This window comes from Phyllobates terribilis, unplaced genomic scaffold (genome assembly GCF_046119375.1).
Source record: "Phyllobates terribilis strain yellow unplaced genomic scaffold, ASM4611937v1 Scaffold_7__3_contigs__length_470593459, whole genome shotgun sequence".
Taxonomy (NCBI): domain Eukaryota; kingdom Metazoa; phylum Chordata; class Amphibia; order Anura; family Dendrobatidae; genus Phyllobates; species Phyllobates terribilis.
Genome location: NW_027362767.1, coordinates 7,209,739 through 7,228,969, shown reverse-complemented (window position 1 = coordinate 7,228,969; position 19,231 = coordinate 7,209,739). Strand labels below are relative to the sequence as shown.

Sequence of the window (19,231 nt, the reverse complement as noted above, 5' to 3'; positions counted from 1 at the left end):
TAATGTAATGTATGTACACAGTGACGGCACCAGCAGAATAGTGAGTGCAGCTCTGGAGTATAATACAGGATGTAACTCAGGATCAGTAATGTAATGTATGTACACAGTGACTGCACCAGCAGAATAGTGAGTGCAGCTCTGGAGTATAATACAGGAGGTAACTCAGGATCAGTAATGTAATGTATGTACACAGTGACTCCAGCAGCAGAATAGTGAGTGCAGCTCTGGAGTATAATACAGGAGGTAACTCAGGATCAGTAATGTAATGTATGTACACAGTGACTCCAGCAGCAGAATAGTGAGTGCAGCTCTGGAGTATAATACAGGATGTAACTCAGGATCATTAATGTAATGTATGTACACAGTGACTGCACCAGCAGCATAGTGAGTGCAGCTCTGGAGTATAATACAGGAGGTAACTCAGGATCAGTAATGTAATGTATATACGCAGTGACTGCACCAGCAGAATAGTGAGTGCAGCTCTGGAGTATAATACAGGATGTAACTCAGGATCAGTAATGTAATGTATGTACACGGTGACTGCACCAGCAGAATAGTGAGTGTAGCTCTGGAGTATAATACAGGAGGTAACTCAGGATCAGTAATGTAATGTATGTACACAGTGACTGCACCAGCAGAATAGTGAGTGCAGCTCTGGAGTATAATACAGGAGGTAACTCAGGATCAGTAATGTAATGTATGTACACAGTGACTCCACCAGCAGAATAGTGAGTGCAGCTCTGGAGTATAATACAGGATGTAACTCAGGATCATTAATGTAATGTATGTACACAGTGACTGCACCAGCAGAATAGTGAGTGCAGCTCTGGAGTATAATACAGGAGGTAACTCAGGATCAGTAATGTATGTACACAGTGACTGCACCAGCAGCATAGCGAGTGCAGCTCTGGAGTAAAATACAGGATGTAACTCAGGATCAATAATGTAATGTATGTACACAGTGACGGCACCAGCAGAATAGTGAGTGCAGCTCTGGAGTATAATACAGGATGTAACTCGGGATCAGTAATGTAATGTATGTACACAGTGACTGCACCAGCAGAATAGTGAGTGCAGCTCTGGAGTATAATACAGGATGTAACTCGGGATCAGTAATGTAATGTATGTACACAGTGACTGCACCAGCAGAATAGTGAGTGCAGCTCTGGAGTATAATACAGGATGTAACTCGGGATCAGTAATGTAATGTATGTACACAGTGACTGCACCAGCAGAATAGTGAGTGCAGCTCTGGAGTATAATACAGGATGTAACTCAGGATCAGTAATGTAATGTATGTACACAGTGACTGCACCAGCAGAATAGTGAGTGCAGCTCTGGAGTATAATACAGGAGGTAACTCAGGATGAGTAATGTAATGTATGTACACAGTGACTGCACCAGCAGAATAGTGAGTGCAGCTCTGGAGTATAATACAGGAGGTAACTCAAGATCAGTAATGTAATGTATGTACACAGTGACTGCACCAGCAGAGAAGTGAGTGCAGCTCTGGAGTATAATACAGGAGGTAACTCAGGATCAGTAATGTAATGTATATACACAGTGACTGCACCAGCAGAATAGTGAGTGCAGCTCTGGAGTATAATACAGGATGCACCTCAGGATCAGTAATGTAATGTATGTACACAGTGACTGCACCAGCAGAATAGTGAGTGCAGCTCTGGGGTATAATACAGGATGTAACTCAGGATCAGTAATGTAATGTATGTACACAGTGACTGCACCAGCAGAATAGTGAGTGCAGCTCTGGGGTATAATACAGGATGTAACTCAGGATCAGTAATGTAATGTATGTACACAGTGACTGTACCAGCAAAATAGTGAGTGCAGCTCTGGAGTACAATACAGGAGGTAACTCAGGATCAGTAATGTAATGTATGTACACAGTGACTGCACCAGCAGAATATTGAGTGCAGCTCTGGAGTATAATACAGGATGTAAGTCAGGATCAGTAACGTAATGTATGTACACAGTGACTGCACCAGCAGAATAGTGAGTGCAGCTCTGGAGTATAATACAGGAGGTAACTCAGGATCAGTAATGTAATGTATGTACACAGTGACTGCACCAGCAGAATAGTGAGTGCAGCTCTGGAGTATAATACAGGAAGTAACTCCGGATCAGTAATGTAATGTATGTACGCAGTGACTGCACCAGCAAAATAGTGAGTACAGCTCTGGAGTACAATACAGGAGGTAACTCAGGATCAGTACAGGATCAGTAATGTAATGTATGTACAGTGACTGCACCAGCAGAATAGTGAGTGCAGCTCTGGAGTATAATACAGGATGTAACTCAGGATCAGTAATGTAATGTATGTACACAGTGACTGCACCAGCAGAATAGTGAGTGCAGCTCTGGAGTATAATACAGGAGGTAACTCAGGATCAGTAATGTAATGTATGTACACAGTGACTCCACCAGCAGAATAGTGAGTGCAGCTCTGGAGTATAATACAGGATGTAACTCAGGATCAGTAATGTAATGTATGTACACAGTGACTGCACCAGCAGCATAGTGAGTGCAGCTCTGGAGTATAATACAGGAGGTAACTCAGGATCAGTAATGTAATGTATATACGCAGTGACTGCACCAGCAGAATAGTGAGTGCAGCTCTGGAGTATAATACAGGATGTAACTCAGGATCAGTAATGTAATGTATGTATACAGTGACTGCACCAGCAGAATAGTGAGTGCAGCTCTGGGGTATAATACAGGATGTAACTCAGGATCAGTAATGTAATGTATGTACACAGTGACTGCACCAGCAGAACAGTGAGTGCAGCTCTGGAGTATAATACAGGAGGTAACTCAGGATCAGTAATGTAATGTATGTACACAGTAACTGCACCAGCAGAACAGTGAGTGCAGCTCTGGAGTATAATACAGGAGGTAACTCAGGATCAGTAATGTAATGTGTGTACACAGTGACTGCACCAGCAGAATAGTGAGTGCAGCTCTGGAGTAAAATACAGGATGTAACTCAGGATCAGTAATGTAATGTATGTACACAGTGACTGCACCTGCAGAATAGTGAGTGCAGCTCTGGAGTATAATACAGGAGGTAACTCAGGATCAGTAATGTAATGTATGTACACAGTGACTGCACCAGCAGAATAGTGAGTGCAGCTCTGGAGTATAATACAGGAGGTAACTCAGGATCAGTAATGTAATGTATGTACACAGTGACTGCACCAGCAGAGAAGTGAGTGCAGCTCTGGAGTATAATACAGGAGGTAACTCAGGATCAGTAATGTAATGTATATACACAGTGACTGCACCAGCAGAATAGTGAGTGCAGCTCTGGAGTATAATACAGGATGCAACTCAGGATCAGTAATGTAATGTATGTACACAGTGACTGCACCAGCAGAATAGTGAGTGCAGCTCTGGGGTATAATACAGGATGTAACTCAGGATCAGTAATGTAATGTATGTACACAGTGACTGCACCAGCAGAATAGTGAGTGCAGCTCTGGGGTATAATACAGGATGTAACTCAGGATCAGTAATGTAATGTATGTACACAGTGACTGTACCAGCAAAATAGTGAGTGCAGCTCTGGAGTACAATACAGGAGGTAACTCAGGATCAGTAATGTAATGTATGTACACAGTGACTGCACCAGCAGAATATTGAGTGCAGCTCTGGAGTATAATACAGGATGTAAGTCAGGATCAGTAACGTAATGTATGTACACAGTGACTGCACTAGCAGAATAGTGAGTGCAGCTCTGGAGTATAATACAGGAGGTAACTCCAGATCAGTAATGTAATGTATGTACACAGTGACTGCACCAGCAGAATAGTGAGTGCAGCTCTGGAGTATAATACAGGAAGTAACTCAGGATCAGTAATGTAATGTATGTACACAGTGACTGCACCAGCAGAATAGTGAGTGCAGCTCTGGAGTATAATACAGGAGGTAACTCAGGATCAGTAATGTAATGTATGTACACAGTGACTCCACCAGCAGAATAGTGAGTACAGCTCTGCAGTACAATACAGGAGGTAACTCAGGATCAGTACAGGATCAGTAATGTAATGTATGTACAGTGACTGCACCAGCAGAATAGTGAGTGCAGCTCTGGAGTATAATACAGGATGTAACTCAGGATCAGTAATGTAATGTATGTACACAGTGACTGCACCAGCAGAATAGTGAGTGCAGCTCTGGAGTATAATACAGGAGGTAACTCAGGATCAGTAATGTAATGTATGTACACAGTGACTGCACCAGCAGAATAGTGAGTGCAGCTCTGGAGTATAATACAGGAGGTAACTCAGGATCAGTAATGTAATGTATGTACACAGTGACTCCAGCAGCAGAATAGTGAGTGCAGCTCTGGAGTATAATACAGGATGTAACTCAGGATCATTAATGTAATGTATGTACACAGTGACTGCACCAGCAGCATAGTGAGTGCAGCTCTGGAGTATAATACAGGAGGTAACTCAGGATCAGTAATGTAATGTATATACGCAGTGACTGCACCAGCAGAATAGTGAGTGCAGCTCTGGAGTATAATACAGGATGTAACTCAGGATCAGTAATGTAATGTATGTACACGGTGACTGCACCAGCAGAATAGTGAGTGTAGCTCTGGAGTATAATACAGGAGGTAACTCAGGATCAGTAATGTAATGTATGTACACAGTGACTGCACCAGCAGAATAGTGAGTGCAGCTCTGGAGTATAATACAGGAGGTAACTCAGGATCAGTAATGTAATGTATGTACACAGTGACTCCACCAGCAGAATAGTGAGTGCAGCTCTGGAGTATAATACAGGATGTAACTCAGGATCATTAATGTAATGTATGTACACAGTGACTGCACCAGCAGAATAGTGAGTGCAGCTCTGGAGTATAATACAGGAGGTAACTCAGGATCAGTAATGTATGTACACAGTGACTGCACCAGCAGCATAGCGAGTGCAGCTCTGGAGTAAAATACAGGATGTAACTCAGGATCAATAATGTAATGTATGTACACAGTGACGGCACCAGCAGAATAGTGAGTGCAGCTCTGGAGTATAATACAGGATGTAACTCGGGATCAGTAATGTAATGTATGTACACAGTGACTGCACCAGCAGAATAGTGAGTGCAGCTCTGGAGTATAATACAGGATGTAACTCGGGATCAGTAATGTAATGTATGTACACAGTGACTGCACCAGCAGAATAGTGAGTGCAGCTCTGGAGTATAATACAGGATGTAACTCGGGATCAGTAATGTAATGTATGTACACAGTGACTGCACCAGCAGAATAGTGAGTGCAGCTCTGGAGTATAATACAGGATGTAACTCAGGATCAGTAATGTAATGTATGTACACAGTGACTGCACCAGCAGAATAGTGAGTGCAGCTCTGGAGTATAATACAGGAGGTAACTCAGGATGAGTAATGTAATGTATGTACACAGTGACTGCACCAGCAGAATAGTGAGTGCAGCTCTGGAGTATAATACAGGAGGTAACTCAAGATCAGTAATGTAATGTATGTACACAGTGACTGCACCAGCAGAGAAGTGAGTGCAGCTCTGGAGTATAATACAGGAGGTAACTCAGGATCAGTAATGTAATGTATATACACAGTGACTGCACCAGCAGAATAGTGAGTGCAGCTCTGGAGTATAATACAGGATGCACCTCAGGATCAGTAATGTAATGTATGTACACAGTGACTGCACCAGCAGAATAGTGAGTGCAGCTCTGGGGTATAATACAGGATGTAACTCAGGATCAGTAATGTAATGTATGTACACAGTGACTGCACCAGCAGAATAGTGAGTGCAGCTCTGGGGTATAATACAGGATGTAACTCAGGATCAGTAATGTAATGTATGTACACAGTGACTGTACCAGCAAAATAGTGAGTGCAGCTCTGGAGTACAATACAGGAGGTAACTCAGGATCAGTAATGTAATGTATGTACACAGTGACTGCACCAGCAGAATATTGAGTGCAGCTCTGGAGTATAATACAGGATGTAAGTCAGGATCAGTAACGTAATGTATGTACACAGTGACTGCACCAGCAGAATAGTGAGTGCAGCTCTGGAGTATAATACAGGAGGTAACTCAGGATCAGTAATGTAATGTATGTACACAGTGACTGCACCAGCAGAATAGTGAGTGCAGCTCTGGAGTATAATACAGGAAGTAACTCCGGATCAGTAATGTAATGTATGTACGCAGTGACTGCACCAGCAAAATAGTGAGTACAGCTCTGGAGTACAATACAGGAGGTAACTCAGGATCAGTACAGGATCAGTAATGTAATGTATGTACAGTGACTGCACCAGCAGAATAGTGAGTGCAGCTCTGGAGTATAATACAGGATGTAACTCAGGATCAGTAATGTAATGTATGTACACAGTGACTGCACCAGCAGAATAGTGAGTGCAGCTCTGGAGTATAATACAGGAGGTAACTCAGGATCAGTAATGTAATGTATGTACACAGTGACTCCACCAGCAGAATAGTGAGTGCAGCTCTGGAGTATAATACAGGATGTAACTCAGGATCAGTAATGTAATGTATGTACACAGTGACTGCACCAGCAGCATAGTGAGTGCAGCTCTGGAGTATAATACAGGAGGTAACTCAGGATCAGTAATGTAATGTATATACGCAGTGACTGCACCAGCAGAATAGTGAGTGCAGCTCTGGAGTATAATACAGGATGTAACTCAGGATCAGTAATGTAATGTATGTATACAGTGACTGCACCAGCAGAATAGTGAGTGCAGCTCTGGGGTATAATACAGGATGTAACTCAGGATCAGTAATGTAATGTATGTACACAGTGACTGCACCAGCAGAACAGTGAGTGCAGCTCTGGAGTATAATACAGGAGGTAACTCAGGATCAGTAATGTAATGTATGTACACAGTAACTGCACCAGCAGAACAGTGAGTGCAGCTCTGGAGTATAATACAGGAGGTAACTCAGGATCAGTAATGTAATGTGTGTACACAGTGACTGCACCAGCAGAATAGTGAGTGCAGCTCTGGAGTAAAATACAGGATGTAACTCAGGATCAGTAATGTAATGTATGTACACAGTGACTGCACCTGCAGAATAGTGAGTGCAGCTCTGGAGTATAATACAGGAGGTAACTCAGGATCAGTAATGTAATGTATGTACACAGTGACTGCACCAGCAGAATAGTGAGTGCAGCTCTGGAGTATAATACAGGAGGTAACTCAGGATCAGTAATGTAATGTATGTACACAGTGACTGCACCAGCAGAGAAGTGAGTGCAGCTCTGGAGTATAATACAGGAGGTAACTCAGGATCAGTAATGTAATGTATATACACAGTGACTGCACCAGCAGAATAGTGAGTGCAGCTCTGGAGTATAATACAGGATGCAACTCAGGATCAGTAATGTAATGTATGTACACAGTGACTGCACCAGCAGAATAGTGAGTGCAGCTCTGGGGTATAATACAGGATGTAACTCAGGATCAGTAATGTAATGTATGTACACAGTGACTGCACCAGCAGAATAGTGAGTGCAGCTCTGGGGTATAATACAGGATGTAACTCAGGATCAGTAATGTAATGTATGTACACAGTGACTGTACCAGCAAAATAGTGAGTGCAGCTCTGGAGTACAATACAGGAGGTAACTCAGGATCAGTAATGTAATGTATGTACACAGTGACTGCACCAGCAGAATATTGAGTGCAGCTCTGGAGTATAATACAGGATGTAAGTCAGGATCAGTAACGTAATGTATGTACACAGTGACTGCACTAGCAGAATAGTGAGTGCAGCTCTGGAGTATAATACAGGAGGTAACTCCAGATCAGTAATGTAATGTATGTACACAGTGACTGCACCAGCAGAATAGTGAGTGCAGCTCTGGAGTATAATACAGGAAGTAACTCAGGATCAGTAATGTAATGTATGTACACAGTGACTGCACCAGCAGAATAGTGAGTGCAGCTCTGGAGTATAATACAGGAGGTAACTCAGGATCAGTAATGTAATGTATGTACACAGTGACTCCACCAGCAGAATAGTGAGTACAGCTCTGCAGTACAATACAGGAGGTAACTCAGGATCAGTACAGGATCAGTAATGTAATGTATGTACAGTGACTGCACCAGCAGAATAGTGAGTGCAGCTCTGGAGTATAATACAGGATGTAACTCAGGATCAGTAATGTAATGTATGTACACAGTGACTGCACCAGCAGAATAGTGAGTGCAGCTCTGGAGTATAATACAGGAGGTAACTCAGGATCAGTAATGTAATGTATGTACACAGTGACTGCACCAGCAGAATAGTGAGTGCAGCTCTGGAGTATAATACAGGAGGTAACTCAGGATCAGTAATGTAATGTATGTACACAGTGACTCCAGCAGCAGAATAGTGAGTGCAGCTCTGGAGTATAATACAGGATGTAACTCAGGATCATTAATGTAATGTATGTACACAGTGACTGCACCAGCAGCATAGTGAGTGCAGCTCTGGAGTATAATACAGGAGGTAACTCAGGATCAGTAATGTAATGTATATACGCAGTGACTGCACCAGCAGAATAGTGAGTGCAGCTCTGGAGTATAATACAGGATGTAACTCAGGATCAGTAATGTAATGTATGTACACGGTGACTGCACCAGCAGAATAGTGAGTGTAGCTCTGGAGTATAATACAGGAGGTAACTCAGGATCAGTAATGTAATGTATGTACACAGTGACTGCACCAGCAGAATAGTGAGTGCAGCTCTGGAGTATAATACAGGAGGTAACTCAGGATCAGTAATGTAATGTATGTACACAGTGACTCCACCAGCAGAATAGTGAGTGCAGCTCTGGAGTATAATACAGGATGTAACTCAGGATCATTAATGTAATGTATGTACACAGTGACTGCACCAGCAGCATAGTGAGTGCAGCTCTGGAGTATAATACAGGAGGTAACTCAGGATCAGTAATGTAATGTATATACGCAGTGACTGCACCAGCAGAATAGTGAGTGCAGCTCTGGAGTATAATACAGGATGTAACTCAGGATCAGTAATGTAATGTATGTACACAGTGACTGCACCTGCAGAATAGTGAGTGCAGCTCTGGAGTATAATACAGGATGTAACTCAGGATCAGTAATGTAATGTATGTACACAGTGACTGCACCAGCAGAATAGTGAGTGCAGCTCTGGAGTATAATACAGGATGTAACTCTGGATCAGTAATGTAATGTATGTACACAGTGACTGCACCAGCAGAATAGTGAGCGCAGCTCTGGGGTATAATACAGGATGTAACTCAGGATCAGTAATGTAATGTATGTACACAGTGACTGCACCAGCAGAATAGTGAGTGCAGCTCTGGAGTATAATACAGGATGTAACTCAGGATCAGTAATGTAATGTATGCACACAGTGACTGTACCAGCAGAATAGTGAGCGCAGCTCTGGAGGATAATACAGGAGGTAACTCAGGATCAGTACAGGATCAGTAATGTAATGTATGTACACAGTGACTGCACCAGCAGAATAGTGAGCGCAGCTCTGGGGTATAATACAGGAGGTAACTCAGGATCAGTAATGTAATGTATGTACATAGTGACTGCACCAGCAGAATAGTGAGTGCAGCTCTGGAGTATAATACAGGAGGTAACTCAGGATCAGTAATGTAATGTATGTACACAGTGACTGCACCAGCAGAATAGTGAGTGCAGCTCTGGAGAAATAATACAGGATGTAACTCAGGATCAGTAATGTAATGTATGTACACAGTGACTGCACCAGCAGAATAGTGAGTGCAACTCTGGAGTATAATACAGGAGGTAACTCAGGATCAGTAATGTAATGTATGTACGCAGTGACTGCACCAGCAAAATAGTGAGTACAGCTCTGGAGTACAATACAGGAGGTAACTCAGGATCAGTACAGGATCAGTAATGTAATGTATGTACACAGTGACTGCACCAGCAGAACAGTGAGTGCAGCTCTGGAGTATAATACAGGAGGTAACTCAGGATCAGTAATGTAATGTATGTACACAGTGACTGCACCAGCAGAACAGTGAGTGCAGCTCTGGAGTATAATACAGGAGGTAACTCAGGATCAGTAATGTAATGTGTGTACACAGTGACTGCACCAGCAGAATAGTGAGTGCAGCTCTGGAGTAAAATACAGGATGTAACTCAGGATCAGTAATGTAATGTATGTACACAGTGACTGCACCTGCAGAATAGTGAGTGCAGCTCTGGAGTATAATACAGGAGGTAACTCAGGATCAGTAATGTAATGTATGTACACAGTGACTGCACCAGCAGAATAGTGAGTGCAGCTCTGGAGTATAATACAGGAGGTAACTCAGGATCAGTAATGTAATGTATGTACACAGTGACTGCACCAGCAGAGAAGTGAGTGCAGCTCTGGAGTATAATACAGGAGGTAACTCAGGATCAGTAATGTAATGTATATACACAGTGACTGCACCAGCAGAATAGTGAGTGCAGCTCTGGAGTATAATACAGGATGCAACTCAGGATCAGTAATGTAATGTATGTACACAGTGACTGCACCAGCAGAATAGTGAGTGCAGCTCTGGGGTATAATACAGGATGTAACTCAGGATCAGTAATGTAATGTATGTACACAGTGACTGCACCAGCAGAATAGTGAGTGCAGCTCTGGGGTATAATACAGGATGTAACTCAGGATCAGTAATGTAATGTATGTACACAGTGACTGTACCAGCAAAATAGTGAGTGCAGCTCTGGAGTACAATACAGGAGGTAACTCAGGATCAGTAATGTAATGTATGTACACAGTGACTGCACCAGCAGAATATTGAGTGCAGCTCTGGAGTATAATACAGGATGTAAGTCAGGATCAGTAACGTAATGTATGTACACAGTGACTGCACCAGCAGAATAGTGAGTGCAGCTCTGGAGTATAATACAGGAGGTAACTCAGGATCAGTAATGTAATGTATGTACACAGTGAATGCACCAGCAGAATAGTGAGTGCAGCTCTGGAGTATAATACAGGAGGTAACTCCAGATCAGTAATGTAATGTATGTACACAGTGACTGCACCAGCAGAATAGTGAGTGCAGCTCTGGAGTATAATACAGGAAGTAACTCAGGATCAGTAATGTAATGTATGTACACAGTGACTGCACCAGCAGAATAGTGAGTGCAGCTCTGGAGTATAATACAGGAGGTAACTCAGGATCAGTAATGTAATGTATGTACACAGTGACTCCACCAGCAGAATAGTGAGTACAGCTCTGCAGTACAATACAGGAGGTAACTCAGGATCAGTACAGGATCAGTAATGTAATGTATGTACAGTGACTGCACCAGCAGAATAGTGAGTGCAGCTCTGGAGTATAATACAGGATGTAACTCCGGATCAGTAATGTAATGTATGTACACAGTGACTGCACCAGCAGAATAGTGAGTGCAGCTCTGGAGTATAATACAGGAGGTAACTCAGGATCAGTAATGTAATGTATGTACACAGTGACTGCACCAGCAGAATAGTGAGTGCAGCTCTGGAGTATAATACAGGAGGTAACTCAGGATCAGTAATGTACTGTATGTACACAGTGACTCCACCAGCAGAATAGTGAGTGCAGCTCTGGAGTATAATACAGGATGTAACTCAGGATCATTAATGTAATGTATGTACACAGTGACTGCACCAGCAGCATAGTGAGTGCAGCTCTGGAGTATAATACAGGAGGTAACTCAGGATCAGTAATGTAATGTATATACGCAGTGACTGCACCAGCAGAATAGTGAGTGCAGCTCTGGAGTATAATACAGGATGTAACTCAGGATCAGTAATGTAATGTATGTACACGGTGACTGCACCAGCAGAATAGTGAGTGTAGCTCTGGAGTATAATACAGGAGGTAACTCAGGATCAGTAATGTAATGTATGTACACAGTGACTGCACCAGCAGAATAGTGAGTGCAGCTCTGGAGTATAATACAGGAGGTAACTCAGGATCAGTAATGTAATGTATGTACACAGTGACTCCACCAGCAGAATAGTGAGTGCAGCTCTGGAGTATAATACAGGATGTAACTCAGGATCATTAATGTAATGTATGTACACAGTGACTGCACCAGCAGCATAGTGAGTGCAGCTCTGGAGTATAATACAGGAGGTAACTCAGGATCAGTAATGTAATGTATATACGCAGTGACTGCACCAGCAGAATAGTGAGTGCAGCTCTGGAGTATAATACAGGATGTAACTCAGGATCAGTAATGTAATGTATGTACACAGTGACTGCACCAGCAGAATAGTGAGTGCAGCTCTGGAGTATAATACAGGATGTAACTCTGGATCAGTAATGTAATGTATGTACACAGTGACTGCACCAGCAGAATAGTGAGCGCAGCTCTGGGGTATAATACAGGATGTAACTCAGGATCAGTAATGTAATGTATGTACACAGTGACTGCACCTGCAGAATAGTGAGTGCAGCTCTGGAGTATAATACAGGATGTAACTCAGGATCAGTAATGTAATGTATGTACACAGTGACTGCACCAGCAGAATAGTGAGTGCAGCTCTGGAGTATAATACAGGATGTAACTCTGGATCAGTAATGTAATGTATGTACACAGTGACTGCACCAGCAGAATAGTGAGCGCAGCTCTGGGGTATAATACAGGATGTAACTCAGGATCAGTAATGTAATGTATGTACACAGTGACTGCACCAGCAGAATAGTGAGTGCAGCTCTGGAGTATAATACAGGATGTAACTCAGGATCAGTAATGTAATGTATGCACACAGTGACTGTACCAGCAGAATAGTGAGCGCAGCTCTGGAGGATAATACAGGAGGTAACTCAGGATCAGTACAGGATCAGTAATGTAATGTATGTACACAGTGACTGCACCAGCAGAATAGTGAGCGCAGCTCTGGGGTATAATACAGGAGGTAACTCAGGATCAGTAATGTAATGTATGTACATAGTGACTGCACCAGCAGAATAGTGAGTGCAGCTCTGGAGTATAATACAGGAGGTAACTCAGGATCAGTAATGTAATGTATGTACACAGTGACTGCACCAGCAGAATAGTGAGTGCAGCTCTGGAGAAATAATACAGGATGTAACTCAGGATCAGTAATGTAATGTATGTACACAGTGACTGCACCAGCAGAATAGTGAGTGCAGCTCTGGAGTATAATACAGGATGTAACTCAGGATCAGTAATGTAATGTATGTACACAGTGACTGCACCAGCAGAATAGTGAGTGCAACTCTGGAGTATAATACAGGAGGTAACTCAGGATCAGTAATGTAATGTATGTACGCAGTGACTGCACCAGCAAAATAGTGAGTACAGCTCTGGAGTACAATACAGGAGGTAACTCAGGATCAGTACAGGATCAGTAATGTAATGTATGTACAGTGACTGCACCAGCAGAATAGTGAGTGCAGCTCTGGAGTATAATACAGGATGTAACTCAGGATCAGTAATGTAATGTATGTACACAGTGACTGCACCAGCAGAATAGTGAGTGCAGCTCTGGAGTATAATACAGGAGGTAACTCAGGATCAGTAATGTAATGTATGTACACAGTGACTCCACCAGCAGAATAGTGAGTGCAGCTCTGGAGTATAATACAGGATGTAACTCAGGATCAGTAATGTAATGTATGTACACAGTGACTGCACCAGCAGCATAGTGAGTGCAGCTCTGGAGTATAATACAGGAGGTAACTCAGGATCAGTAATGTAATGTATGTACGCAGTGACTGCACCAGCAAAATAGTGAGTACAGCTCTGGAGTACAATACAGGAGGTAACTCAGGATCAGTACAGGATCAGTAATGTACTGTATGTACAGTGACTGCACCAGCAGAATAGTGAGTGCAGCTCTGGAGTATAATACAGGAGGTAACTCAGGATCAGTAATGTAATGTATGTACACAGTGACTCCACCAGCAGAATAGTGAGTGCAGCTCTGGAGTATAATACAGGATGTAACTCAGGATCAGTAATGTAATGTATGTACACAGTGACTGCACCAGCAGCATAGTGAGTGCAGCTCTGGAGTATAATACAGGAGGTAACTCAGGATCAGTAATGTAATGTATATACGCAGTGACTGCACCAGCAGAATAGTGAGTGCAGCTCTGGAGTATAATACAGGATGTAACTCAGGATCAGTAATGTAATGTATGTATACAGTGACTGCACCAGCAGAATAGTGAGCGCAGCTCTGGGGTATAACACAGGAGGTAACTCAGGATCAGTAATGTAATGTATGTACATAGTGACTGCACCAGCAGAATAGTGAGTGCAGCTCTGGAATATAATACAGGAGGTAACACAGGATCAGTAATCTAATGTATGTACACAGTGACTGCACCAGCAGAATAGTGAGTGCAGCTCTGGAGTATAATACAGGATGTAACTCAGGATCAGTAATGTAATGTATGTACACAGTGACGGCACCAGCAGAATAGTGAGTGCAGCTCTGGAGTATAATACAGGATGTAACTCGGGATCAGTAATGTAATGTATGTACACAGTGACTGCACCAGCAGAATAGTGAGTGCAGCTCTGGAGTATAATACAGGATGTAACTCGGGATCAGTAATGTAATGTATGTACACAGTGACTGCACCAGCAGAATAGTGAGTGCAGCTCTGGAGTATAATACAGGATGTAACTCGGGATCAGTAATGTAATGTATGTACACAGTGACTGCACCAGCAGAATAGTGAGTGCAGCTCTGGAGTATAATACAGGATGTAACTCAGGATCAGTAATGTATGTACACAGTGACTGCACCAGCAGAATAGTGAGTGCAGCTCTGGAGTATAATACAGGAGGTAACTCAGGATCAGTAATGTTATGTACACAGTGACTGCACCAGCAGCATAGCGAGTGCAGCTCTGGAGTAAAATACAGGATGTAACTCAGGATCAATAATGTAATGTATGTACACAGTGACGGCACCAGCAGAATAGTGAGTGCAGCTCTGGAGTATAATACAGGATGTAACTCGGGATCAGTAATGTATGTACTCAGTGACTGCACCAGCAGAATAGTGAGTGCAGCTCTGGAGTATAATACAGGATGTAACTCAGGATCAGTAATGTAATGTATGTACACAGTGACTGCACCAGCAGAATAGTGAGTGCAGCTCTGGAGTATAATACAGGATGTAACTCAGGATCAGTAATGTAATGTATGTACACAGTGACTGCACCAGCAGAACAGTGAGTGCAGCTCTGGAGTATAATACAGGAGGTAACTCAGGATCAGTAATGTAATGTATGTACACAGTGACTGCACCAGCAGAACAGTGAGTGCAGCTCTGGAGTATAATACAGGAGGTAACTCAGGATCAGTAATGTAATGTGTGTACACAGTGACTGCACCAGCAGAATAGTGAGTGCAGCTCTGGAGTATAATACAGGAGGTAACTCAGGATCAGTAATGTAATGTATGTACACAGTGACTGCACCAGCAGAATAGTGAGTGCAGCTCTGGAGTATAATACAGGAGGTAACTCAGGATCAGTAATGTAATGTATGTACACAGTGACTGCACCAGCAGAATAGTGAGTGCAGCTCTGGAGTATAATACAGGAGGTAACTCAGGATCAGTAATGTAATGTATGTACACAGTGACTGCACCAGCAGAGAAGTGAGTGCAGCTCTGGAGTATAATACAGGAGGTAACTCAGGATCAGTAATGTAATGTATATACACAGTGACTGCACCAGCAGAATAGTGAGTGCAGCTCTGGAGTATAATACAGGATGCAACTCAGGATCAGTAATGTAATGTATGTACACAGTGACTGCACCAGCAGAATAGTGAGTGCAGCTCTGGGGTATAATACAGGATGTAACTCAGGATCAGTAATGTAATGTATGTACACAGTGACTGCACCAGCAGAATAGTGAGTGCAGCTCTGGAATATAATACAGGAGGTAACACAGGATCAGTAATCTAATGTATGTACACAGTGACTGCACCAGCAGAATAGTGAGTGCAGCTCTGGAGTATAATACAGGATGTAACTCAGGATCAGTAATGTAATGTATGTACACAGTGACGGCACCAGCAGAATAGTGAGTGCAGCTCTGGAGTATAATACAGGATGTAACTCGGGATCAGTAATGTAATGTATGTACACAGTGACTGCACCAGCAGAATAGTGAGTGCAGCTCTGGAGTATAATACAGGATGTAACTCGGGATCAGTAATGTAATGTATGTACACAGTGACTGCACCAGCAGAATAGTGAGTGCAGCTCTGGAGTATAATACAGGATGTAACTCGGGATCAGTAATGTAATGTATGTACACAGTGACTGCACCAGCAGAATAGTGAGTGCAGCTCTGGAGTATAATACAGGATGTAACTCAGGATCAGTAATGTAATGTATGTACACAGTGACTGCACCAGCAGAATAGTGAGTGCAGCTCTGGAGTATAATACAGGAGGTAACTCAGGATCAGTAATGTTATGTACACAGTGACTGCACCAGCAGCATAGCGAGTGCAGCTCTGGAGTAAAATACAGGATGTAACTCAGGATCAATAATGTAATGTATGTACACAGTGACGGCACCAGCAGAATAGTGAGTGCAGCTCTGGAGTATAATACAGGATGTAACTCGGGATCAGTAATGTAATGTATGTACACAGTGACTGCACCAGCAGAATAGTGAATGCAGCTCTGGAGTATAATACAGGATGTAACTCGGGATCAGTAATGTAATGTATGTACACAGTGACTGCACCAGCAGAATAGTGAGTGCAGCTCTGGAGTATAATACAGGATGTAACTCAGGATCAGTAATGTAATGTATGTACACAGTGACTGCACCAGCAGAATAGTGAGTGCAGCTCTGGAGTATAATACAGGAGGTAACTCAGGATCAGTAATGTATGTACACAGTGACTGCACCAGCAGCATAGCGAGTGCAGCTCTGGAGTAAAATACAGGATGTAACTCAGGATCAGTAATGTAATGTATGTACACAGTGACTGCACCAGCAGAATAGTGAGTGCAGCTCTGGAGTATAATACAGGATGTAACTCAGGATCAGTAATGTAATGTATGTACACAGTGACTGCACCAGCAGAACAGTGAGTGCAGCTCTGGAGTATAATACAGGAGGTAACTCAGGATCAGTAATGTAATGTATGTACACAGTGACTGCACCAGCAGAACAGTGAGTGCAGCTCTGGAGTATAATACAGGAGGTAACTCAGGATCAGTAATGTAATGTGTGTACACAGTGACTGCACCAGCAGAATAGTGAGTGCAGCTCTGGAGTATAATACAGGAGGTAACTCAGGATCAGTAATGTAATGTATGTACACAGTGACTGCACCAGCAGAATAGTGAGTGCAGCTCTGGAGTATAATACAGGAGGTAACTCAGGATCAGTAATGTAATGTATGTACACAGTGACTGCACCAGCAGAATAGTGAGTGCAGCTCTGGAGTATAATACAGGAGGTAACTCAGGATCAGTAATGTAATGTATGTACACAGTGACTGCACCAGCAGAGAAGTGAGTGCAGCTCTGGAGTATAATACAGGAGGTAACTCAGGATCAGTAATGTAATGTATATACACAGTGACTGCACCAGCAGAATAGTGAGTGCAGCTCTGGAGTATAATACAGGATGCAACTCAGGATCAGTAATGTAATGTATGTACACAGTGACTGCACCAGCAGAATAGTGAGTGCAGCTCTGGAGTATAATACAGGATGTAACTCAGGATCAGTAATGTATGTACACAGTGACTGCACATCAGAATAGTGAGCGCAGCTCTGGAGTATAATGCAGGATGTAACTCAGGATCAGTAATGTATGTACACAGTGACTGTACCAGCAGAATAGTGAGTGCAGCTCTGGAGTACAATACAGGAGGTAACTCAGGATCAGTAATGTATGTACACAGTGACTGCACCAGCAGAATAGTGAGTGCAGCTCAGGAGTATAATACAGGATGTAACTCAGGATCAGTAATGTAATGTATGTACACAGTGACTGCACCAGCAGAATAGTGAGTGCAGCTCTGGAGTATAATACAGGATGTAATTCAGGATCAGTAATGTAATGTATGTACACAGTGACTGCACCAGCAGAATAGTGAGTGCAGCTCTGGAGTATAATACAGGATGTAACTCAGGATCAGTAATGTAATGTATGTACACAGTGACTGCACCAGCAGAATAGTGAGTGCAGCTCTGGAGTATAATACAGGATGTACCTCAGGATCAGTAATGTAATGTATGTACACAGTGACTGCACCAGCAGAATAGTGAGGGCAGCTCTGGATTATAATACAGGATGTAACTCAGGATCAGTAATGTAATGTATGTACACAGTGACTGCACCAGCAGAATAGTGAGTACAGCTCTGGAGTATAATACAGGAGGTAACGCAGGATCAGTAATGTAATGTATGTACACAGTGACTGCACCAGCAGAATAGTGAGTGCAGCTCTGGAGTATAATACAGGATGTAACTCAGGATCAGTAATGTAATGTATGTACACAGTGACTGCACCAGCAGAATAGTGAGTGCAGCTCTGGAGTATAATACAGGATGTAACTCAGGATCAGTAATGTAATGTATGTACACAGTGACTGCACCAGCAGAATAGTGAGTGCAGCTCTGGAGTATAATACAGGATGTAACTCAGGATCAGTAATGTAATGTATGTACACAGCGACTGCACATCAGAATAGTGAGCGCAGCTCTGGAGCATAATACAGGATGTAACTCAGGATCAGTAATGTAATGTATGTACACAGTGACTGCACCAGCAGAATAGTGAGTGCAGCTCTGGAGTATTATACAGGATGTAACTCAGGATCAGTAATGTAATGTATGTACACAGTGACTGCACCAGCAGAATAGTGAGTGCAGCTCTGGAGTATTATATAGGATGTAACTCAGGATCAGTACCGTTCTTGCACATGATCCCAGCACTCACCTGTTTGATGCCGAGCCCTTTCTCATGCATGTACCCCAGATTAAACATGGCTTGTGCGCTGTGCTGCTGCTCGGACGCCAAGCGGTAATGAATAAAAGCTGTTTCGTAATCTATCTCGGTTCCGTAGCCGTAGAAATGGTAATCGCCGAGCTTCAGCCGAGCCACAGTGTAACCTAAAGACAGCGGGCAGAGGATTTACCAGAGGGCAGAGGACGTGGGACAGAGGATGCGG

General features: G+C 43.0%; 1 protein-coding gene across 1 annotated transcript in view; it reads right to left on the bottom strand.

The window, feature by feature from the left end:
- The window catches only part of SEL1L (SEL1L adaptor subunit of SYVN1 ubiquitin ligase), a 38,149-nt gene that overhangs the window by 8,808 nt on the left and 10,110 nt on the right, over positions 1-19,231 (bottom strand). Inside the window, exon 19 of the mRNA XM_073638088.1 lies at positions 19,000-19,172. Within this exon, the coding sequence (XP_073494189.1) occupies positions 19,000-19,172 (173 nt within the window). The remainder of the gene's footprint in view (positions 1-18,999; positions 19,173-19,231) is intronic.